This window comes from Nicotiana tabacum, chromosome 3 (genome assembly GCF_000715075.1).
Source record: "Nicotiana tabacum cultivar K326 chromosome 3, ASM71507v2, whole genome shotgun sequence".
In the NCBI taxonomy this organism is placed as follows: domain Eukaryota; kingdom Viridiplantae; phylum Streptophyta; class Magnoliopsida; order Solanales; family Solanaceae; genus Nicotiana; species Nicotiana tabacum.
Window position 1 is genome coordinate 136659839 of NC_134082.1, and position 25192 is coordinate 136685030.

Below are 25192 nucleotides of genomic sequence, written 5' to 3' on the forward strand. Positions count from 1 at the left end.
CCTTTCTCCAAAGGACGTTTAATTTATTTCGACCCGAGTGGTCCTGCTTGTATGAACATTGCCAAAACATATGTTTCATAAATCATTGTCAGTGGCAATTTATTTTCAAAGTTGTTTTTGAGGTCAGGAGCCCGCCTGAAGAGAGGAATGACGATTTATTTTCAAAGTTGTTGTTGAGGTCAGGAGCCCGCCTGAAGAGAGGAATGACGAATTTATTTTCAAAGTTGTTGTTGAGGTCAGGAGCCCGCCTGAAGAGAGGAATGACAATTTATTTTCAAAAAAAAAATTGTGAAGGTCAGGAGCTCGCCTGAAGAGAGGAATGACGAATTTATTTTCAAAGTTGTTGGTTGAAGTTGGGAGCCCGCCTGAAGAGAGGAATGACGATTTATTTTCAAAGTTGTTGTTGAGGCCAGGAGCCCGCCTGAAGAGAGGAATGGAAATTTAGTTTCAAAATTGTTGATGAGGTCAGGAGCCCGCATGAAGAGAGGAATGACAATTTATTTTCAAAGTCGTTGATGAGGTCAGGAGCCCGCCTGAAGAGAGGAATGACGATTTATTTTCAAAATCGTTGATGAGGTCAGGAGCCCGCCTGAAGAGAGGAATGGAAATTTATTTTCAAAATTGTTGTTGAGGTCAGGAGCCCGCCTGAAGAGAGGAATGACAATTTATTTTCAAAGTTGTGGTTGAGGTCTGGAGCTCGCCTGAAGAGAGGAATGGCAATTTATTTTCAAATTTGTGGTTGAGGTCAGGAGCCCGCCTGAAGAGAGGAAAGGCGATTTATTTTCAAAGTTGTTGATGAGGTCAGGAGCCCGCCTGAAGAGAGGAAAGACAATTTATTTTCAAAGTTGTTGATGAGGTCAGGAGCCCGCCTGAAGAGAGGAAAGACGATTTATTTTCAAAGTTATTGATGAGGTCAGGAGCCCGCCTGAAAAGAGGAATGACAATTTATTTTCAAAGTTGTTGACGAGGTCAGGAGCCCCCTGAAGAACAGAATGGAGATTTATTTTTTTTAGTTGTTGAAATCTCGCCCGCCTGAAGAAAGGAATGGCGATTTATTTTTAAAAGTTGTTGTTGAGGTCAGGAGCCCCCCTGAAGAACAGAATGACGATTTATTTTTTTAAATATTGTTGAGGTCAGGAGCCCCCCTGAAGAACAGAATGTCGATTTATTTTTTTTTAAAAAAAAGTTGTTGAGGTCAGGAGTCCTCCCTGAAGAACAGAATGGCATTTTATTTTCAAAGTTGTTGTTGAGGTCAGGAGCCACCCTGAAGAATAGAATGACATTTTATTTTAAAAGTTGTTGAGGTCAGGAGCCCCCCTGAAGAACAGAATGACGTTTTATTTTCAAAGTTGTTGTTGAGGTCAGGAGCCCCCCTGAAGAACAGAATGACGCTTTATTTTCAAAGTTGTTGGTTGAAGTTGGGAGCCCGCCTCAAGTCAGTAAAGCAGAAGAATCCAACCGGAATCCCCAGCGGGAAACAACAAGAATCCCCATCAGAGGAAGGAAGTCCAACACTCGATGGAAAAAATAATGCAAAGCTCCCGAAAAGGAAATAAGCAGTTCGAGATCGGCAGTCAAGGAAGAATACAAGACAAATCGGAAGTAAGGAAATACCAGAGAAGTCACCAAAACATCAAAGCAACAAGAGACACAAGAGCATGATCTAGATAAGATTTTGTAATTCATATACCATGGTCTAGTCTAGCTTATTGTTTTCTTTCAGCATGGTGTAAAAAGGAGGTCAGCAAGCAGTAAAAGCAGCATGCAACAGCAGTAACATTGCAGTCTCATGGTAGTCCCAGCTACCAAAACTTCCCGAACTACATTAACCTGATTCTCTTCTAGCCAGGGATATGTAGGAAACCTTTGAAGCAAAGGTTCGGTTAAACTTTTTTCAAAAAATGGTTCACACGGAGTACTCAGATAGGCAAAAATCGCTCACTTTATCTTTGCACGATAACACTTCGTGTTTTCGGACAAAGAGAGGCAGCTGTAAGCACGTGATTTTTTCCCTATATGAGAATTACTCCCAAAAAAATCCAAAAAATAAAACAATTTTTTAATTGTTTGCAATTGTTGTGAATTTTGTATTATTTTTCTTGTATTATTTGCATTTTTATCTGTGCATACTTATTTGCTAAATTAATAAAAAAAATACAAAAATATGTCGCATTTGCATTTGATATTTAATATAGTTTGTTTTATAAAATGAAAAAAATCATAAAAAATAATGTACGTTGCATTTTTAGCATTTAATGTCCAAATTGTGTGATTTTATCGTTAATCGCTATTTAATTGTGTGTTAATTGTTATTAAGAGTTAATTAGTATTTCCAGATAATTTTTGGTTTTATAATTTAATCTTAGCATTTTAGCTTTATTATTTAGGAAGTTGAATAAAAAGAAAAGAACAAAAATAGAAGAAGACCGGATTGGGCCTTTTCTTCAATTTTAAACCACAAGCCCAAAGATACCCATCCTTCCCCTACGATCCGGTCCATTTCAAACCGGGTCGACCCAATCCATAACCCCAAAGACCCAACCCCTTTCTTCACTTTCTCATTTTTTTCATTTTCCTAACCTAAAAAACTCTAACCATCCGCCCCCCTCTCTTCTTCTTCTCCAAGCTTCACCAAGAACCCCTCCCATGGCTGCCCCCCACAGCAACACACACACACACAACAACAACACATACACACAGTAACACACACACACACACAGCAACACACACACACACACACAACCCTCGTCTTCGACCAAACGACCCTACTGTGTCGCCATGGCTGCTGCCTTTTCTTCGTCAAGCTCCAGCAGCCATTGCGCGAGCTGCCAGGCTTCACCTTCTTCTTCGTCATCACGTCGCCGGAAAACCTTCGTCGAGACCCAGCTCGACCAAGCCAGCCCGTCACCTTGCTGTTTCTTCACCGCCTCCATAAACCACCATGAACGACCACAAGCAAACTGGACTGCTGCTGCCTTCTGCTTCGTCTAGCTTCGCGGGCTGCCACTGCTTCATTTTCAAATGATACCAAATGACCATCTTCTTTGATCGTCCATTTGTGGTCGTCTTCGGCGTTATTTTGGTGCGATAATTATTTCCGGGCAGATTTGTTTTTGTTCGAGTTCATCGTCGTTCCGATCCGGTTAGTTGGTTTAAGTTTCGTTTCTGTCCATAATTTGTTTGATATTTTCGGATCTAAAATCAGATATGTTTGATATTAATTTCGTGTTTATCGTTTTGTTATTTTCTACAGTTTGTTTCATTTTTTCTTGTTTATTTTTATGTAGAATTGTTAGTTTAATTATAATGTTGTTAGTTTTAAATTGAAGTTCAATTAATTATTTCTTCAGTTTGTTCTTATTAATTTAAAAGGATTTAGTTTTTAATATAGAAATATGTTAGTTTGATGACTTGAATCCTTCGTCTTGACTGTAATATTGTTAGATTTAGTTTGAGGTTCAATTGGTTATTTAATTTAGTGATTTGAATCTGTTTATTTGTTTTGTTTAAGTTTAATTTGAATTTGATGCTAAATGATTTGAATATACTTGTTTGTTATTGTTGTTGAATCTGAAAGTAGATTTGTTGTTTAAAAATATTGTTCAGTCAAAATAATTCCAGTTGTTTCTTTGTTGTTCATCATTTAGTTTGAGTTTGTTCGTAAAATTTGCTTAGGAATTGGTTATAGCTGCTATATTTTGGTTAGAATTGATTAGGTGAATTGGTTATAGCTGATGGGGATAGAATGGTCAATTGCAGTATTTTCAGGGGTGAAATGGTAATTTCATTAATTTCATAAGGGTATTTTGGAATTGAAAAACTGGACAATTTTTTTTATTTTTGAGTGCTCTGTCCATTAAGATTAAATAATATTTTAATAATATTAAAATAGTACATGGTGGGGGACAAGACATAATGTAGTAGAGGAATAATATAATTGTTTAAGGTAGGCATGGGGGACAAGATATAATGGAGGGGATAATATATTTGTTTAATGTAGTGGGGGACAAAATATTAGCTAGTGAGATTAAAAGGGGGATGAGTGGAAGATACTGAGATTTAATTTTTAAAATGCTGAAAGTTGGCAATAAATAGAGGGACTTGGACAGAATTTAGGGACGGGAATGAGCTGAAAATAAAGAGAGAGAAATTTGAAAAAATATTTAAAGATTCTTAGGGATTCGAATTTGAAGAGAGTTCAAAAGAAAGAATTTTATGAACATTAAGAGAGAATTAAGGGTTAAACATTAACTGGTCTTTCAATAAAAAAAAAGTTCACTTTGTTATTGCCGTTGATTATTGTCGGTGTTTCTGGATTTTCGTTTGATTTGTTCCTTGAGTTTGGTTGGTTGTTTGCCACTACTTCACTGGTTTGCTGGATTTTTATCTTGATTTTAAAATCTGTCACTGGTTTCTCGTTGCTGATTGTTACTGGTTGCTGGGTGTTGCTGTTGTTGTATGCTACTGCATTCCTGCTGATCTTCCTTTTCTTTTGCTTCCAATATCAGATACACAACTGACACGCTGATTATTGTAAACTGAAACATGAAGCATGAACATGAAATGAAGAGTTGAAGTTCTGAATTTATCTTAATTATATTCTAAATTTTATTTGTATATATACATTGGTTAGCTTACTCTAATCAGAATCATATAGCTGTTTAATATATATAGTAGAACATCTGACGGTAGCTTAGCGGACGAATTGTCTATGTATTGCCTAAAAATAAATAAATGGTGTAGTAACTCCGTCTAGTTAATTCATTATTGTTGGATGATTATCATGTCTCAAAAAGCATGTTAGCTGATTTAGACTATTCTTAAACATTCAACAGTTAGTTCATTAAACGAATAGATCATTTCGGAACTTGTAAGAATATTGTTTAGCTAAATACTATTGGTTAATTTCAGCATGTAAATGGTTTAGGATTAAAATTAGACTGCAAGTTTTTTTTTTAATTTGACAAACTGTGAACATGCCTAGTATAATGTAACTAGGTAGTAACATATGAATAAGATGGCCCAGGTCCAGTTTTGTGCCATACACGTTGGGCTTGGGTCCGCATTGGCAACGGACTGCCCTGCTTGCATCATTTTCAGATTTTACGAATCATATTCGGAACCCAACTATAACAACTCGTAAACATGTAAATAAATTAGGACCTTTTCTCTTTCATTTTGTAGAGACAAATTTAATAGAAAAAATGTAGGTACTTTAGGATTATCCTGTTAAAATAAATGAGATGAGCCTCACCCAATAAAACGTATAAGTTGCGGGGCCCTCAATAAAAGTTTAATAATTGTATAGACTTCGGGATCGGTCATTTAGCAAATTTCACGGCCTTACCCAAAATAATGATACGCTAGTCGCTTTAGGTGCGCCTTTAATAATTTATTTTCTTAAACTCGAGTGCACATTTATGTGACCCAAATCCAAATCTCAACAGAGTCGAAATATGTCGATAACCACGGGTACATTGATGTGACGTGGTTCGAGATATATTTTCACGATGTTGCAATTCTCCGTTAAAAATAATAATAATGATAAAAGCGGTTAAAAGTTTAAAGTTTGCACATGAGTTCATAATTGTATAAAATCAGATAATCAAGCCGAATATGACAGTTGAGCGACCGTGCTAGAACCATGGAACTCGGGAATGCCTAACACCTTCTCCCGGGTTAACAGAATTCCTTATTCGGATTTCTGGTGCGCAGACTATTAAACAGAGTCATTCTTTTCCTCGATTCGGGATTCACCGGTGACTTGGGACACCATAAATCTCCCAAGTGGCGACTCTGAAATAAATAAATAAATCATGTTTCGATTGTCCTTTAATTGGAAAAAACTCCCTTCCGCACCCTTTGTGGGCGGCGCGAGCGAAAAAGGAGGTGTGACACTAACTTACTCAAAATAGAGGATATACATTATTATCTAGTCATAAACTATCATATGACCTAAGATATCATACACTATTCCATAACAATCTAGAATATAAAAAAATAGGAAAGAAAACGGGGTTGAAAGAGTAGGACGAAAGATGCATTTTAATAAAATGTACCAAAGCATACGAAAGAATATAAATTCTACCTAATACTATTTAGGAGCCAGACTTATGACGCCACCACTAGAGGGAGTTTAAGTAGAAACACCACCATCGCAGGTTGAAGTTTGAGCAGAAGCACCGCTATTGCCGTTTCCGAAACCCTAAAACTAAATATTAATACAAATTTTCATTAAAATAAACTTTAAAAAAGGAGTTGGGACTTAAGCAAAAAACTAAATAGCTAAATTAGCTAAATAGCTTTAAAACACAAAATTCATTTTTATGATTATTATGGGTCAAAATGCCATGTCTTTATTTACTTCTTTCTTTTGCCACATTATCCCGTGTGTGTATTACACATTTTTTTTCCGACAAAGGCCCAAATATACCCATGTACTATAAGAAAAAGTTTAATTATATCCTTCGTTATACTTTGAGTCCAAATATACCTTTTTCGTAATATTATTGGTTCAAATATACCCTTATTCTGTTAAGTTTGTTCAAGGTGGATATCAAATCTTATGTAGCACTGATATTTTATAAGGTGGATGCCACATGACATGCCATCTCAGCACCCATAATCCGTATATAAAAGTTTTTCATGGTAGCGGTAATGGTGGCAGTGGTGGTGGAGGGTAAGGAAATTTTAGTGGTGGAAAAAAAATAGAAGGGAGGGGTAAAATAGGTTAGGGGCACTGAGGTGGAAAGCCATATGACATCCACCTCATCAAATGTCAGTGTCGCGTAGGTTGAATGTCCAATTTGGATAAACTTAAAGAAACATATGTATATTTGAACTAATAGTATAACGATATGTATATATATATGGACTCAAAATGTAACGAGGGTTATATTTAAACCTTTTCTGACATTACAAAGATATATTTGGCCCTTTTCCATTTTTTTGACTGGTTGCTAGAAAAGGGTTTAATAGGTTTATTAAGATTGAAGTATCAAATAAGAACAAATGTATGTTGAGGTGTTTAAGTGGAAAAATAAGGACAAGTTTATGGGATGCTTTGACTTTAGCCTTTTAAAATAGATAAATGACACTGTATAGCTGCTCTCAAAATGTTATAGCTGAAAAATGAGTATATTTTTTTGTATATATAAACATGGGAAAAATGTCAGATTTGTCCCTCTACTTTAGTAAAATATCCACGTTTATTCCTAGTTCTACTATCGGTCCAAATACGTCCCTACCGTTAAGAAAGTAGATAAAAATATTCCCAACCCTAACGGTTGTACACAGTGGCAAGGGACCCCTCAATAAAAAATGCCATCTAATTAAATAATTCACATAATTAACTCTAAATCTCTATTCTTTTTATTTTACTTCTTTTTTTCTTTTTTCTTTTCCCTACCATCTTATCCCTTTCCCTCCCCTAATTATAGTAGCCTCATCTTTTCCACCACGAAATGCCATAATATATTCCTTCGATCTGTACCAAATCTCTCCACATAAGAACTATTTACTACACATTCTCATTACTTATCTTAATATTTCATGTACTAACACCTGGGTTTTACCAACACTATCTTTCAATTTTCAGGTGTTTCTCTTCTAATTTAAAGAATAAAGGAGAATAATTTTAATCAACAAAATTGTGCGCCCGTTGTGATTGAGAGAATTCTAGACGAGGGTTGTGTGTAAGTCCAAAAATAAGAAAATTACAAAGGGTTTTGCAATGGCGGAGGACGGTCGGCGACATGCAAAAGAAACAATAAACGAGATTACAGTAGCATAGTAAAGAAGTGCCCCATATAGTTTTCTCCAACAAAGAGATAACATGGACGAGATTAGTGTTGGTGTTTGCCGTGGTTAGTCGACTAATTGATCTCGTCGGCACCAGCTACTGCTAATGGAGAGAGAGACCCCTTTTTTGGCAAAATTTTATTATCTACTTTAATGGTAGCTTGATTAATAAACAATATAGTATTGTTCAAATCAACCATATCCATGGAAGGTGAATCATGGTCAAAGAGTTTTGGGATCTGATGGATTCCGGTGGTGTTCAGACGGATCTAGGTTTTAGTGGTGGTGGGAAATTTTCGGTAGATTACAGGCGGATATAGTAGGAGGGAGAGAGAGATAGATTATTTTCTGGAGGTGAGCTGTCCAGTTACTCTCGCGGCACCGCGATGACCATTTTTTCCGGTGAAATTTTATTACCTACCGTAATGGTGGAGGGCAAGGGAGAAGAGGGGTTCTGATGGTAGGGAAAAGGAGAGAGAAAAAAGAATAAAATTTAGAATGAATATGAAATATTAAGAAAGAAAGGTAAGGGGTGAGTTATTTAATTATGTGGCATTTTTTATTAAGGTGGTCCCTAGCTATAGTGGACAACCGTTAGGGTTAGGGATATATTTATCTGCTTTCTTAATAGTAGGGACGTATTTGGACCGATAGTAGAACTAGGGATAAACGTAGACAATTTACTAAAGTAGATGGACAAATCTAACCTTTTTCCCTATAAACATTATGTATGTTATATACAAAAATTGTAAAAAATTTATACATTTTTTCGGCTATCGAATATAAATAATTTATAGCACGGGTTAAAAGTGAAAAAAACCATTTAAAATACTTTGCTACTCCCATATCCACAACCCGAATATTAAGGACAAATTAGTCCGTCAATAATCAACTCCGGATTTGTTTTTTGGGATTAACATATCAGAAATTCACTCGCCCAACTTATCCAATTCATGCCAGGTAAATTCACTAGGAAAACTTCTTGGCAAAATACCTTACCACCCCCATAAACTTGACACGAATTATTAGTTATAGCCTTAAACTATTCATGGTCTTAATTACCCTCTCAACTTGGCCTTTTGAGATCCATTACCCCCTTGGACACTGATATGGCAAAGAGTGTGGGTGCACTCGCCTGTCACGTGGATTTTTTTTTGTATATGTGGCATTTTTTTGAAAAATAAAATATATTTTACCTTTCAAAGTATGTTACTTTTTTAGATAATTTTTTCCGAAAATAATTTATAATAATACTTGGATAGAACTACATTATTTAGACTAAATTTTTTTATTTGGCTAAAAATAATAAAGTTTTAGTTAATCTTTTTTGAATTTGACTTGATAATAAAGATTTAGACAATTGAAATAAATAGTCAAGGCATCTAAGAAATTATAAAAATACATAATTTAAAATTAATTATTGTGGCTATAATTTTCTATATAGCTCTAACTTATGGTGCTCTAAAAATATATTTTCTACAGATTTTATCTGAAAAAACAAAAATATACAGTTGAAATAAATAGTCATTGCATCAAAAAGAAAAAATAAAAAGAGTGTACAATTACAAGAAATAACTTACTCTATGGATACACTCTTTTCAGGTAAAAAATTATAGGCAAAATAAATAATTTCAAACTATGTATTATAACTTTTTAGATGCCTTGACTATTTATTTCAATTGTATAAATCTTTTTTTTTAGGTCAAATTCAAAAAAAGATTAACTAAAACTTTATTATTTTTAGCTAAATTTTTTTTTAGCATAAATAATATAGTTCTATCCAAATATTGTTATAAATTGTATTCGATAAAAATTATCTAAACGTAATATACTTAAAAAGGTAAAAATATATTTTATTTTTAAAAAAATTTCCACATATGCAAAATGATCCACATGGCAGGTGAGTGCACCCACACTCTTTGCCACATCAGCGTCCAGGGGGTAATGTCTCTCAAAAGGCCAAGTTGAGAGAGGTAATTAAGACCACGAATAGTTTAAGGATGTAACTAATAATCTCTGTCAAGTTTAGGGGAGTGGTAAGGTTGTCACACCCCTTTTTTAACCACACTTCACTTAACCCTCTTAAATCAATAAAAAGATTTAGTAAAGCTTGAAAAGGATTTTCCAATTAGAACGGGACAAAAATTGTATTCAAAAGGAAATAACTCAGAGTCGCCACCTGACTTTGATTTCGGTGTGCCAGGTCACCGTTTTTTAAAATGATTTTTTCCTTTTAAAACGTTTCAGACTCTAAAACCAAGTCTGCACTAGAGATTCGGGTAAGGGGGTTCATTTGACTCGGGGAGAAGGTGTTAGGCACTCCCCAAATCCCGTAACTAGTACGGTTGCGCACTCGATCAAATTGGCTTTTAAAATATTCAATTGAGGTAAAAATAAACATGGAAAAGCAAATAAACACACGAGGCTCGAGGTCGTCCCGCCTAATAAAAAATGGAAAAATAAAAATACAAATAAAAATAAAATACTACGAGTTCTACTTTCGTCCTCCAAATACAAATACTTCGGGGCATTCCCCGGATAAATTTAACTAAGGGAAACGACCTCTTGCCTCAAAATTGACAAAATCCCTAAAGTTTGCCTACCCAAGTGTGGTCGGCCTAAGCATACTCCAACCGATCAAAGTAACAAAGCAAAAGTAAAGAACAAAAATAATCCAAAGCTCAAATTACTATTAAAAAAAATTCAAATGGCTATTTAGATCAAATTTTGAAGCCCAATATTATTTGTTCTATTAATCCAATCCCGTGGCTTCTCGAACAATTCAGTTTTCTTTATTTATCAATAAAATAAATTCAGAACCTATCTAACTACAATCTCAATCCAGCAACATCATCAAGAGAACAATTCAATGTCAAATCATGAAAATGCAGCAAACATGATATAGTCCATAAAAGCATAAAGCAAATCTTCACAAGTAATTAAAACAATAACATTAAGGGGAAAGACGAGATGGACCTTCAACAGCCTTTAACGACTCTCTATTTGGAAATACAAGCAAAAGCCAATGCGGGGACTCGAGCAAAATCGGAATAAGCCAACAGGAATCCGCAGACCAACTCGAACAAACTGGGAACCTTGACTCCTCGAACGCGCACCAGATCTCAAGCATAACCCATTTTCATTTCACTTGCTCATCCAAATCTAATTTTTGAAAAAAAGAAGAAGAAGAAGAAGAAACTAACGCAGTTTTTGTGTGATTTTTTTATCTGAATGGCTAAAGATCTGTTGGATTTCAATGGAGAAAAATGAAGTTTAGCTATTATGGAAAGCTCATTTCTGAACTCAGGTGATGCGGCGCAAGGAATTTTCTCGCCTTTCCTCTGGCTCTCTCGTCCTCTCTGTCACTCTCTATGCGTTATCCTTCAGATCTGTGTCCTCCACTCTCTTTTCTCTCACTGTTTTTTTTTCTGTTTCTATTTTTTTTTTTTCTCTTTTTAGAGGAAGGCCCCCCAATTGAATTAGTGGCTTGGGAAAGGAGCCAGACCCCAAAATGTGTGGCCCCATTATTTTTGTGTATAAAAAAAGTCCTTGAAATTAACATGGGGTCTAATTGGCAAGGGTAGTGTGTTGTGCATTTATCTGATATGTGTGTATTTGTCATGGAGTGCACATGAAAATTGTTGGATTTGTGAGATGAAACTATAAAGGTCGGTGAGGTGTCAAGATTTTATTGGTTAAATGAGGACATGAAACATGTGGGAAATTTAAAAGAAATGACAAGTGAGTATAGGCGTGAAAAGGGGTTACGGACAGTTTTAAATTTTTTCTTCTCCTTTTTGGCATGTGTATTTTCGTTCTTTTCCTTCTTTCTTCTTCTTTTTGATTTTTTGATTTTTTTTTTTCTGATTTTCCTTTAGCTAAATCAAAAGTAAGTACATAAAAACACTACTCCTAAATGAAAAAAATATATTAAGGAAAACAAAATAGCTATATTCTTAAGGTAGTATAAAATCTTTCAATCTACTTTTAAAAATTTAATTTAAGACTTACACTACATCAAATAGACACAAATAAAAATACATATATTTTGAATTTTTCTTTTTATATTTTGCAAAACAAAAATATGATTCTTTTTTTTTTTAATTTTATGAAAATTAAGAAAAACTAAAAGTTACTTGTCAAAATAACAATTAGCTAGCGTAAAGGAAAATAGTTTTGTAATTTTTATCTTAAAGATAAACTAAAGCAAAAAAGTAAAAAATAATAATCAAAATAGCAATACTAGACTTAAAATAAATATCTAAATACTAAAATGAGTAAAATTTTGGGGAGGGTCAAAAATTACATGTCTACAAAGGTATTTTGCCTTAAACTTCTTATCAAAATCTACATTTACTCTATCTTAGTTCGTCCATTTCACAACTCCCGTAAGTGATGGCTAGGGGTGGCAAATGATCGGGTCGGGTCGGATATGAGCATGTCAAAACGGGTAATTTTAAAAAAACGGATAAATTATCCGACCCGACTCGTATTTTAGCCGGATAAAAAAAGGGTTTATCCGGCGGATAATATGAATATCCATATAATTCATGGCTTCTTAAATATGATCACTTGTAAGAGAATTCCTTGTCTTCCAAACTTGAGGAACTCCAGTTTGAGGCTTTGCAAATGGAAAAGTTAAACACATTAGTTGTCCATTGATTATCCATTTGGTTAACCATTTTCTAAGTGGATAATATGGTTCTTTATCCATATTCAACCCGTTTTAAAATGGTTCGATATTCAATCCATTTTTAATGGCTGCAGTAATGGTTATAGGTGTAGTGGCTGCAGTCTGGGATGATAGAATAAGGGCATGTCCTCGGGTGGGGCAGAGTGGGGGGCTGGGGTTAAGGGGGTGGGTCAGGTAGCAGGGGAGGTAGAGGGGGCAAGGGAGCCTATAAGTTGAGAATCGGGTCATGGAACATAGGTTCACTGACGAGTAAATCCATAGAGTTGGCGAAAATCCTGCAGAAGAAGAAGATTAATATAGCGTGTGTCAGGAGACTAGGTGGGTCGGATCGAGGGTGAAAAACGTGGATGGGTATAAGTTGTGGTACTCTGGTATCCTGAGGGGTAAGAATAGAGTGGGTATCCTGGTAGATAGCCATCTTAGAGAGTCCGTGGTAGAGGTCAGGCGGGTGAATGATAGACTAATGATTATTAAGTTGGTGGTAGGTGAGGGTACTTTAAATGTCGTTAGCGCGTACGCACCACAAGCAGGCTTGGATGAGGATATTAAGAGGCGCTTTTGGGAGGGGTTGGATGAGATTGTTCATAGTATACCGCCTTCTGAGAGGTTATTCATAGGAGGAGATTTCAATGGTCATATTGGGTCATCTGCAGGTGGGTACACTAAGGTGCATGTCGGCTTTGGTTTCGGAGAGCGGAACGGAGGGGGCATTGCGCTGTTGGACTTTGCCAAGGCTTTCGATCTAGTCATTGCGAACTCGAGTTTTGCGAAGCGGAATGAACATTTGGTTACTTACCAAAGTTCGGTGGCGAAGACTCAGATTAACTACCTCCTCATCAGGAGATGCGACAGAAGGTTGTGCGAGGACTGCAAGGTTATCCCAGGTGAGACCCTCTCAATGCAGCATAGGATTTTGGTGATGGACATTTGTATTAGGATAAGGAGGAATAAGAGGTTAGTACAAGGACGCCCCAGGATTAGGTGGGGCGCCTTAACTGAGGATAAAGTTAACGAATTGGACGGAAGGTTATCGGTAATGGGAGCTTGGAGAAGTGGTGGGGACGCGAACACAATGTGGTCGACGACGACGGACTGTATAAGAAAGGCGGCGAGAGAGGTGTTAGGGATATCTACGGGCCGCAATGGTGGTCACAAAGGATATTGGTGGTGGAATGCAGTTGTCCAAGGTAAAATGGAAGCGAAGAAGGCGGCTTACCTGCGGTTAGTAGGGAGAACTAATGAGGAGGAGAAGAGAGAGAACAGTCAAAGGTATAAGGTAGCTAGGAAGGAGGCAAAAATGGCAGTGACGGAGGCTAAGACGACAGCTTTTGCTCGTCTGTATGAGGAACTAAGGAACAAAGGTGGGGAGAAGAAGTTATTCCGACTCGCTAAGGCGAGAGAGAGGACGACTCGAGATCTAGACCAGGTGAGGTGCATAAAAGATGACGACGACAAAGTTTTGATGGGAGATGACCAGATTAAGAGGAGGTGGCAGACCTACTTTCATAAACTTCTAAATGAAGAAGGAGATCAAGATATTAGACCTGGGGAATCGAGGAATGCCGACAGTCACCATGAATTAAGTAATTGTAGGGACATTCAGATCGATGAAGTCATGGAGGCAATGCATAAGATGAGAAGGGGAAGAGCTACCGGGCCAGACGAAATTCCGGTGGAACTGTGGAGGTGTGTGGGTAGAGCAGGCTTGGAATGGCTTACTGCAAATAGGATGTCGGAAGAGTGGAGGTGGAGTACAATGGTCCCGTTGTATAAGAACAAAGGTGATGTCCAGAGCTGTAACAACTATAGGGGCATCAAATTACTAAGTCATACCATGAAAGTTTGGGAGAGAGTGGTAGAAATGAGAGTGCGAAGGACGATGTCTATTTCAGACAACCAGTTCGGGTTCATGCCGGGGCGATCTACCACAGAAGCTATCCACCTTATTAGGAGGATGGTGGAACAGTACAGGGATAGGAAGAAGGATCTTCACATGGTGTTTATTGATCTGGAGAAAGCACACGATAGGGTTCCTAGGGAGGTCTTATGGAGCTGCTTAGAGGATAAAGGGGTCCCGATTGACTATATTAGGGTGATTAAAGACATGTATGATAGAGCTAAGACTCGGGTTAGGACAGTAGGAGGCGACTCTGAACACTTTCCAGTTATTACGGGGTTGCACCAAGGGTCTGCGCTCAGCCCATTCCTATTTGCCCTGGTGATGGATGCACTGACTCATCATATTCAAGGGGAGGTGCCATGGTGCATGCTATTTGCTGATGACATTATTCTAATTGATGAGACACGAGGCGGCGTCAACGAGAGGCTAGAGATTTGGAGATATGCTCTTGAGTCTAAAAGTTTCAAGTTGAGCAGGACGAAGACGGAATACCTCGAGTGCAAATTTGGAGTTGAGCCGACGGAAGCGGGACTTGAAGTGAGGCTTGACTCTCAAGTCATTCCCAAGAGGGGTAGTTTCAAGTACCTTGGATCGGTTATCCAGGGGATCGGGGAGATTGACGAGGATGTCACACACCGTATAGGGGTGGGGTGGATGAAGTGGAGGTTAGCGTCGGGAGTCTTGTGTGACAAGAAAGTGCCACCGTTACTAAAAGGTAAGTTTTATAGAGCAGTGGTTAGGCCTGCCATGTTATATGGAACTGAATGTTGGCCGGTAAAGAACTCACACATCCAGAAGATGAAAGTAGCAGAGATGAGGATGTTGAGGTGGATGTGCGGGCATACAAGAATGGATAAGATTAGGAATGAAGATATTCGAGAGAAGGTGGGCGTGGCCCCCATGGAGGACAAGATGCGGGAAGCAAGACTAAGATGGTTTGGGCACATTCAGAGGAGGAGCACTGATGCACCGGTGAGGAGGTGTGAGCGACTGGCTGTAGTGGACACGCAGAGAGGTAGAGGACGACCTAAGAAGTATTGGGGAGAGGTGATCAGACAGGACATGGCGCGACTTAGGATTACTGAGGACATGGCCCTTGACAGGGAAGTATGGAGGTCGAGTATTGAGGTTGTAGGTTAGGGGAGAGTTGTGAATATTTCTACAGCACAATAGAGTGAGACTAGCCAGTTAGGAGTTGGACTAAGAATGTCATTGGTAGTCTATTGATGCATGGCTTTACCTGCTAGTTTTACTATACCAGCCATCGTTTTAGTATTTCGTATTCTGTATTTCATATCTATTGTATTGCTGGTATTTTATTATGCATTTTTATTATGCATTTTTATGGTACTAATATATCGGCTTCTGTTGTTTTTGAGCCGAGGGTCTCCTGGAAACAGCCTCTCTATCCTTCGGGGTAGGGGTAAGGTCTGCATACATATTACCCTCCCCAGACCCCACTTGTGGGATTATACTGGGTTGTTGTTGTTGACTATTTTCTTTTAAGAAAAGTTTACCTCCTATAGTAAAGGTATACAACCTATTTATTGTAAATCAAAACTATTTTAAGATATTATTTTCTATAGCTACCTTTTATATTTTATAGTAAAATAAGTATTTATGGTATATATTATCATTGAGGCATGAAATTACACTATTTATGTTTTTCCCCTCTCTTAGACAACTGGACATACCTATTTTTAAGGTGATTGGCGTTACTGTGTTCATGATTACATGACGCAAATACATGTGAATACATGAGCATACAGTTGGACTGCCTTGATTTTAGGCATTTTTTACTGCTGTATTCATGAATACAACAGCGCGACATGTGAATACATGCGTGTACAATTGGACTGCCCTTATTTTAGACGTTTTTTGCTGTTTTATTCATGAATACATGGCACGAATACATGGCACGATATGCGCGTACAACTGGACTGTCATGATTTTAGGCCTTTTCTATTGTTGTATTCATGAATACATCAGTGCGAATACATGTGAATACATGCGTGTATGACTGGACTGCCCTGATTTTAGGTACCTTTTGTTACTGTATTCATGAATACATGGCACGAATACATGTGAATACATGTGCGTACAACTGGACTACCCTGATTTTTAGTCGCTTTTTGCTTTTGTATTTATGAATATAACAACGCGAATACAACAAATACACTACCGTAACAACTAAATAATAGCTATAAAAAATAATTATGTAATAGCTATAGAAAGTTAATAGCCACTAAATTTGTTTCTTTTAACCATTGTTTGAACTGGGTTAATGCACGACATAAAGTAAAAAAACAAAAGATTTTCCAAGTTACCGCGACGTTTCGTGTGCTGGGTGCTAAATTCCATAACAAGATTCCATCCATTCGCCTTTGCCACATCATTGTCAGTTGCCTCCTACTTAAAGCTATCTATCGTCATCTGTAGACATAAAAGTCACAATCGCGATTCAACTCGGCTCCACGAAACGTACTTCAACAAACATCAACAACAAAGGATGCAGAGACCCAGACGCCGCTGCGAAGGCACAGCCATGGGCGCTATCGTTCTCGATCTCCGCCCTGGTGTCGGCATCGGTCCTTTTACTCTCGGTAATTTCAATTTAGTTACCGATTATGTCATCGATTGTCAACTAGGTTGATTAATTTGTCTTATTTTATGTTTTATTTTCTAAATTGATTGATCAATTATTCAATTCTAGTTACCTAATGGTTGAATTGTGATTGTTGTGGTTTAGTTTAGTTGATTTTTACATGTAATGATCTGTGTTAATGCCTGCAAATGTTTCAGGAATGCCTATTTGCGAAGCTTTTGCTCAAATAGAACAGCAGCCTAACATTTACGATGTTGTTCATGTTAAGTATTATGATGAGGTATGATTCAGCGAGTCTGTCCTAGGACAATATTGTTGCTGATTTGTTCTATCTTCTATTTTACTATATCTGTAGGAGAATTTTATAAAGTTCATCTTTTTGTACATTTTCCATATTACAGTGTGATTCATTCCTTGTATCAGCTAGGATATGAATAGGGCTTACGGGAACAACAACTGAATATCGTCTTTGTTACCGGAGGACCTCATTAAATTGTGCATCTTAACATTTAGTTGCTTTGGAGTTCAAAACAATTTTTTTTCCGAATTGCTGACCACTTCGCTTTTTAAATAATCCCTTTTCCGTTATTTAGTGTCCTGCTGTTTCTTAGTCACACGCTTGTACCTTTCTTGGCTGAATAGAAAATTTCCATAGCCTGTCATCTTAGGAGTCATAGTGGGTTTATAAACGAAATTCTGCAATCTGCATGCATAACATGGTTCTGAGATTTTCAGGTTTTACATGTTATCCTAATATGATACACCATAATCAATAGTGTGGCCATGGCTAGTTTTGCACACCTGCATCATGAAAATTAGATAACAAATAGCTCAATGCTCAATTTTATGTTTTGCAGGAGCCCTTAAAACTTGACATTGTCATTAGCTTCCCAGATCATGGATTTCATCTGCGGTTTGATCCTTGGTCGCAGGTATTAGGTTTGGTGCATGCATTTCTCTTACTGCTGGGGTCTTGTTAATGAGAAGATTCATTTTCCTTGTACGGGAAGATTATTGAATGTAATTTGTTCAGTTGAACTGTTGATATTTTATTTATGGCTCATTCTTTACTAGTGCATGGGTAAAATGTGGTGGCACTGTCAGTGTTTCCTGGCATTATATCCTTTATTTGTAATCTTGATCATTTATTTTAATGCACATTAGATTGGCAAACTTTATTGAACTGAATGGTGTAGAGCGCGGGAAGAAACAAGTGCACGTTACTGCAGTTGGAGAAACAATAGATTTATTAAGCTGGAGTATGCTGGCAGTGGCGAAGCCAGAAAATTCAATAAGGGTGTTCAAAATCTGTTTTTAATTAATAACACGTAATATTTTACCTTATATGTAGTATAATTTTTCGGCGAAGGGTGGTCAGTTGACCACCCTTAAACCAAAGTAGCTTCGCCCCTGTATGCTGGCAGCAAAAATATGAAAGTGGACAAGAGAGGGTTGCTCAAGTGGTAAACACCCTTCACCTCCAACCTTGAGGTTGTGGGTACGAGTCACTGATGGAGCAAAAATGGGGGGAACTCCTAGGGAGGGTAAAAAATAGTGAAAGTTAATTTTGTGCAAGATTGCTAGTGCCGATACACCTATATATAGTAAAAATTTCATCAGGAGTAATATGAGTTTTTCTTTTCTTAGGGTGTGGTGAAGCTTTATAATTAAACTTTAAGCTGTAAATTTAGGAAATAGTTCCAAGAGAACCTTCAAAATTGTGAAATGTATGGATGAATTCATCTTTTGTTTTTGTCCTTGTTACCTTTTGTGGATTGTCCGAGTTGTTGTCTCCTTTCTAAAAGGAGAATTCATCTTCTCTATGGCAAGGAATAGTGAGGGGAAAGATCTATTTAAAAAAAAATATTGATTTCATTGGAAAAAGGCAATTGTATCCTATTTTGGCTTGACATGTGGTGCGGGAAAATAATTAAAGGTCAAGTACCCTCATTTATGCTTAATTGCATCAATTTCAGATCTACTCAGAAAGAATACCTGTGGAATTTCTTGGGATATATCTTTGAGAAGCCCAGAAAACATTGGGAGTGGTAGGAAATGGAGCAATTCCCTTAGAGATTAATAGTGTAGTGACTATGGAGGGGCAGTATAGGATGGTATTGAAAGCTGACATGGGGAGGGGGGAGGATGTTCCCGTTGGAGCCTTTCTACATGTATATGGATGGTTCAAAAACCACTAAAAATTGGCTTTCTTTGCTTGGTGCGCTTCATGGGACGTTATCCTTAACAACAACAACAACAAAAAACCCAGTGAAATCCCTCATGTGGGTCGGCCGTTATCCTTAGGTTGCAGCAATTATAGGAGGAGAAGTTACATAGTGGCTATAGTCAGTGTTGCATGTGCAAGAAAAAAGGGGAAGACAGTTGTCTTTTGCTCCTTCATTACTCTATTCGCTATGCAGGGGAGGGAGGAGTTTTGTGTAATCTGTGATTATTTTTCTGCATATTCGAAGACGCCATTGCAACGTGGAGGTTGAGCGAAACAGGGAAGGAAAGGAGGAAGTTTTAGAAATGACATCATGATGCACTTTTCCAAAAGCTTGGTATTTAAGTGGAGAACGGTAGAGGAGTGGGCCCATTATCCGCCGAGTTAACTGCACGTCATTAGCCCTATGGGATTTCTGGTTATCAAAAGAAAAAAATGCATTGTGATACAATTTTTGTATGATACGTAGAGAAAAAAGCAGGACGATGCCTGAAGGGGTTGAACGAGGGATGTCGAAGATCAATATTACCTTGTTTTTACCTATATTTTTGTTTAAATAAGAGATCAAGTTATTTCTAGATCGTTGGATAGTTTTCTGGAAGCTCAACGCTAAACACCTTTTCCCTATTAGCACTTCGCATCATCTCGGTTCGCATTAATGAAATTCCTTTGATTTACCCCAAAATAAAGAATATACTTGGAAAAGTATCAATAATGTGATGACATCTCTAATCTCTAGTTTTCTTGATCATGTACATTTCCGAAGAACGTGGTTGGGGATAGAATGAGTTATGGAAATACCTTTCTGAAAATATTTCCAAAATTATGTGATTCTCTTTTAAATTTACTTCTTTTATAATTTTCTTTCTCATGATTTTATTTCTTTGTTTCTTTTTTTAGAGAATTTATTTCATTTTTAAGTTAGCTCAAGTGTAGGGATGGCAAATGGGCGGGTCGAATAGTATATGAGTGGGTTGAAAACTCGGTAATGCAAAGCAGGATAAACTATCCGCCCCACACATATTTAATATGAATAGAAAATGGGTTAACCGGCGGATAATATGGATACCCATATATGGATGGCTTCTTGAATGTGATCATTTTTGGGAGAATTTCAAGTCTCCCAAGTTTGAGGAACCTCCAATTTGAGTCTTTTGCAAATGTAAAAGCTAAACCCGATTATTCATTAATTATCCATTTTTAAGTGGATAGTATGGATCTTATCCATATGTGATCCATTTTTAAAAAGTTTGTTATCCAACCCATTTTTAATGGATAATAGGGATGGATAATTGTTTTGTTATCCATTTTGCCACCACTACTCAAGAGATTTCTGCTTGCATAGAGGACGTCTGGAACTTATTTCAAGCATCTCTGACTCTCTAAGTTTTCACCTGTTTCAGAGGCTGCGCCTTATTGAAATTTTTGATGTAAAACGGCTCCAGATGCGCTATGCAACTTCTGTAATAGGGTAAGTTTTCATAGTGTTGCTCTCACAACTCTTTAAATGGATTGGTTTTCCTAATCCTGTGTTTACACCCCCCTACATTTCTGTTCATTAAATTGTCTTTCGATTTTGTTACTATCAGCGGGCCGTCCACTTTAGCCACTTTTGTAGCAGTCTACTCTCTTTTTGGGCCAACCTATCCAGGAACATATGACAAGGATCGAGGAGTTTACACTCTATTTTATCCGGTATGTGTGGCTGATGTCTATGGAATAACACATTTATTTCCAATTCTTTTATCCATCATTTAGTTCTGTGTTGAGGCTTCTGATGGTTTGCAACTTTGCAGGGTTTGTCGTTTGCTTTTCCAATTCCCTCCCAGTATACAGATTGCTGTCGTGATGGAGAAGGTATTCCTGGTTATTTTTGTTGTTCACACTTGTGCAGATTCAAATTATCTACGCTTATAATTTTTTTTCCCTCCTTTCTTTCTCTCTCTTTCCACTTCAAAAGCGGAACTACCTCTGGAGTTTCCAGATGGCACAACTCCAGTTACTTGCCGTGTATCAATATATGATAGTTCTACTGGCAGTAAAGTTGGCGTTGGATCTATGATGGACAAGGCCTGTACACCTCCTCTGCCTGCTGGCAGCCTCTACATGGAAGAAGTGCATGTAAAGGTTTATTTCGGTCCTTCTCATGTCCGCACTGAAGTTTTGTGCAGTCTCTTCTGATGTTATATGTGATTTCTTATTGAATAATGTATTAATAATAATTCTAGTCCTCCTACTTCAAGCTGCATCTCTTAGTTGTTTTTCACGGAGAAAACTCTTTAGGATGTCCACTTTGCGTGCGTGTGGTGCTTTTCATTACATAGAGCTGATCTTTAAGGAAGTTCACGTCTGGAATTTATTCGTTTTAGCTTAGATTAATTTGCTTAAATTTGGCCGTTCACAGCTCTCTTTGCCAGGAGAACCGTTGGTTAGCTTCTTCATGATTTCGTGTTGCTTTTCCAATTATATAGCCATTACAAAAGGAAGTTGACCTCTGGGATTTTGCAGTTATGGCTAATATGTATTTCTATCTCTGTTATAAATCAATCTTCGGAGAATTCAAACTTGTGAGCAAGAAAATTATAGTATTGCATGAACTTGATGGTGCTTTTGTTTTCATCTTAGTGCTATCTCAAGTTGTGAAGGAAGGGACATGGAATTAAAGTAAAATTGAATCTGGTGCCATTCCATTTGATAGTTCTTTCTCCACTTGCAATGCCTATTAATTTTGAGGTTAGAATCCGTAAAACAGCAGTGTCTACCGTCTACCCCTTCTCCTTGTCTACCGTCTACCCCTTCTCCTTGTCTACCGTCTACCCCTTCTCCTTTCTTTTAAAACAGATCAGGTATGAAATCTAGTTTGATTTTGTTGTTAGATTTTTTTTTCGTGCTCCGTAATGCTGAATCTAATGAATAGTTTAGTTGTATTTTCCAATTTCGAAGATAAAAGAGACCAGAGTTCTTGTATCTTTGTGTACAGTAGTTTAGATCAGAAAAGATGTGTCATAACATCTATTACGTTTGACAATGGATGTTGCTCCGACATGCAATTCAGCTGATTTACAGATGACTATGTTGTATCTATTTTCTTTAGCTGGGGGAAGAATTATGGTTTAGCATTGGCGGCCAACACATCCCCTTTGGTGCTTCACCGCAGGTAACTCCTCTTTCTTTAGATTTTTTTGGGTTAATTATTTGCTACAGTTGTGTAAATTATCTCTTTCTTCCATTGAATTATTTTTTCCTTGATGTTGTGAAAACTCTAATGGTGTTCACATGAATACTCTCTTCAGTCTAGATTCCATCTAATTATCATATCCTGATTACTGAAAATGAAGTTCAGGAAGGGGCTGCAATTCAGAAGTTCGACTTTTCCTGAAGTTAGAAGGGGCTTAAAACCTATTTTAGGTCATATATTGAACTTGGTGATGGCTTAGTTCTTTTAGCAGTTCCACTTTTGGTTTTAGAACGCTTGGATCTAGTTGTGCTTATATGTTGTGTGGCAGTCTGGTGTAGCATTTTCTGTGGACTGCATTTCGTCCTATTCCTTTATTATACACGTTTTGATGACTGAGTCAACCATGCAATCTTATCTTGTCTTTATGCAGGATGTTTGGACTGAGTTAGGTCGACCATGCGGAATCCATCAGAAACAGGTAGTGTTATCTTTTCTTCCCTGTCCAACAGAAAATTGGCATACACAACTTCTTGTGAGTTTTTGTCATTTTCTACATGTTAGATCTTTGGTGGAGATTGACTTCGTCCTCTATACAGGTCGATCAAATGGTGATTCATTCTGCTTCAGATCCCCGACCAAGGACAACCCTTTGTGGTGATTACTTCTACAACTACTTTACTCGTGGCATAGATGTACTATTTGATGGGCAGGTATATCATCCTCTGGGTTTCTGTGAGCACTTATGAAGTCGATGTTGGTTCTCAGATTATTGTGCTTATTTGCAGACACATAAGATCAAGAAGTTTGTCTTGCACACCAACTATCCTGGGCATGCTGATTTCAATTCATATATGAAGTGCAATTTTGTAATCCATTGTTCTGATTGTGAGTTGATTCTTTCAAGACTAAGTCCCTCTTGATTATATCAATGTAAAAAAGTTGGATATTCGTTTTAATACTTTTTGCATCATTTGTCTGCAGTTGTTGGGGCATATCATCAGGATGTAAACTCCTCTAAAGGCACTATAACAGCCAGCACAAAGTGGGAACAAGTTAAGGTGGATTCTTCCTTTCCTGTTTCATATGTATCTATTCTATTTATTTATTCATTGGTATTCCTTTGAGGTTATCAAGTTGGGAGTTCTTACTGATTGTGTTCTGAATAATTGTTATAAACAAACCTAGAACACCCCCCCCCCCCCCACACACACACACACACATTTTTTTACTCTTATTCATCCTCCTGTTATAGGATGTTTTAGCACTAATGAGCAAATGGTTAGTGTAGTCTTGCCTGCGTATCCATAACTATCATCAGATATCTTCTTTTTCTGGTCTCAATTTCAAGCTGACTCATCGTTAAGTTGCAACGATTCTGCAGGAGATACTCGGGGATTGTGGTCGAGCTGCTATCCAAACGCAAGGCTCTACAAGCAATCCGTTTGGATCTACCTTTGTATATGGCTACCAAAATCTTGCCTTTGAGGTCAATTTTTTGTTTCAAATAAATGTCTACATACCACTTTATAGTGACCATTCCCCGCTGTGATTCTGCTTTACACTTTATGTTTTTTTTTTTTTTTTTTTTGTGTTTTGTTTTCGTATTACTTTACCAGGATCTTGCTTATTTGTCACAGGTGATGAAGAATGGTTACATTGCGACTGTAACTCTCTTCCAGTCTTGATGATCTGTGTGGTGCGTTGCCTCTGTTCACTTTTCAGTTTTCTCTGATATAGGGAGACATTCTTCTAAACAGGACATTAGCATTTTCCTGTAGTTGTTGACAACTGTTTGCATTTTGGTTGCAAAAAATAGATCATGCCATTGCTGTGTGTCTTGATTAGTTCCCAGTAATTTCTCTCCCTTCAATTATTTTTTCCCTTTTTGTCTTTAGGGGTGGTGTATATCCAGAATTCCTGTTTAAGAAGGGTCCATTCTCTTTAGTAGTGTTGGTTATCTTCTCCACCACAATCTGGAACATGTCCCAAGATGTTGATATCCCATGTTCTCTATATATGATGATTGACAAGAGTGGGTTGCTCTAGTGGTAAGCACCCTCCACTTCCAACCAAGAGATTGTGAGTTCGAGTCACCCCAAGAGCAAGGTGGGAAGTTCTTGGAGGGAGGGATGCTGAGGGTCTATTGGAAATAACCTCTACCCCAGGGTAGGGGTAAGGTCTGCGTACACACTACCCTCCCCAGACTCCACTAGTGGGATTTTACTGGGCTGTTGTTGTTGTTGGTGTTGTTGTCTATATATGATGACTAGTGGACTTATATTTGTTTCAGTAAATGCTAGCATGTCTTTCTCTGTTGACCTTTTTATTTCATCTCCGTAAAGGCTTGTATGTTTCTTTTAGTTGTTGACTTTTCCAGTTCTCTTTTTGTCAGGCTGCCTGTTGGTATTGTACTGTTCAATTACGTGAAGAAAGCAACTGACCGTCATGGCGGAATTGTATAACATGTACATTTGTTTATAGTTGTACAGTTTTTTATTTTTATTTTTTATTTATATATAATCGATGTCTCTTTTAAACTTGTATACATAGCTCCCAGCTTCTGTAATACAATGCTTGTTGCATCATTCCTCAATTACGTGTAGTTTGGTGGCATGTTATCTTTCAGCTGGCTTGCCCAACTTAGGTGGTGAAAGATTTTGACTTTTTAATCAAAACTGAAAATTATTTTTGAAAAAATTGGAAGAGCTTTTTGAGAAAAGTTGCAACAGTTTTTGAAAGCAACTATCACCTTGTAAGTGTTCGGGTATATATCGTATTCTTGCATGACTGTA

General features: G+C 37.4%; 1 protein-coding gene across 2 annotated transcripts; it reads left to right on the forward strand.

Moving 5' to 3' along the window:
• Positions 1–16785: 16785 nt before the first annotated feature.
• On the forward strand, positions 16786–24993 carry LOC107777624 (PHAF1 protein At3g51130-like). 2 transcript variants are annotated; one of them, XM_016597708.2, is made up of 15 exons: positions 16786–16996; positions 17196–17278; positions 17856–17930; positions 20626–20693; positions 20812–20917; positions 21019–21079; positions 21183–21349; positions 22317–22379; positions 22831–22878; positions 22997–23110; positions 23186–23285; positions 23382–23452; positions 23782–23886; positions 24038–24096; positions 24793–24993. In XM_016597708.2, exons 1-14 carry the CDS (start codon positions 16903–16905, stop codon positions 24083–24085), a joined length of 1203 nt encoding a protein of 400 aa, XP_016453194.1. In that variant the 5' UTR covers positions 16786–16902; the 3' UTR covers positions 24086–24096; positions 24793–24993. The 2 variants fall into 2 exon arrangements, with proteins under 2 accessions (XP_016453194.1, XP_016453172.1); XM_016597686.2 differs by having other exon boundaries at positions 16788–16996; positions 23382–23458.
• Positions 24994–25192: the final 199 nt, after the last annotated feature.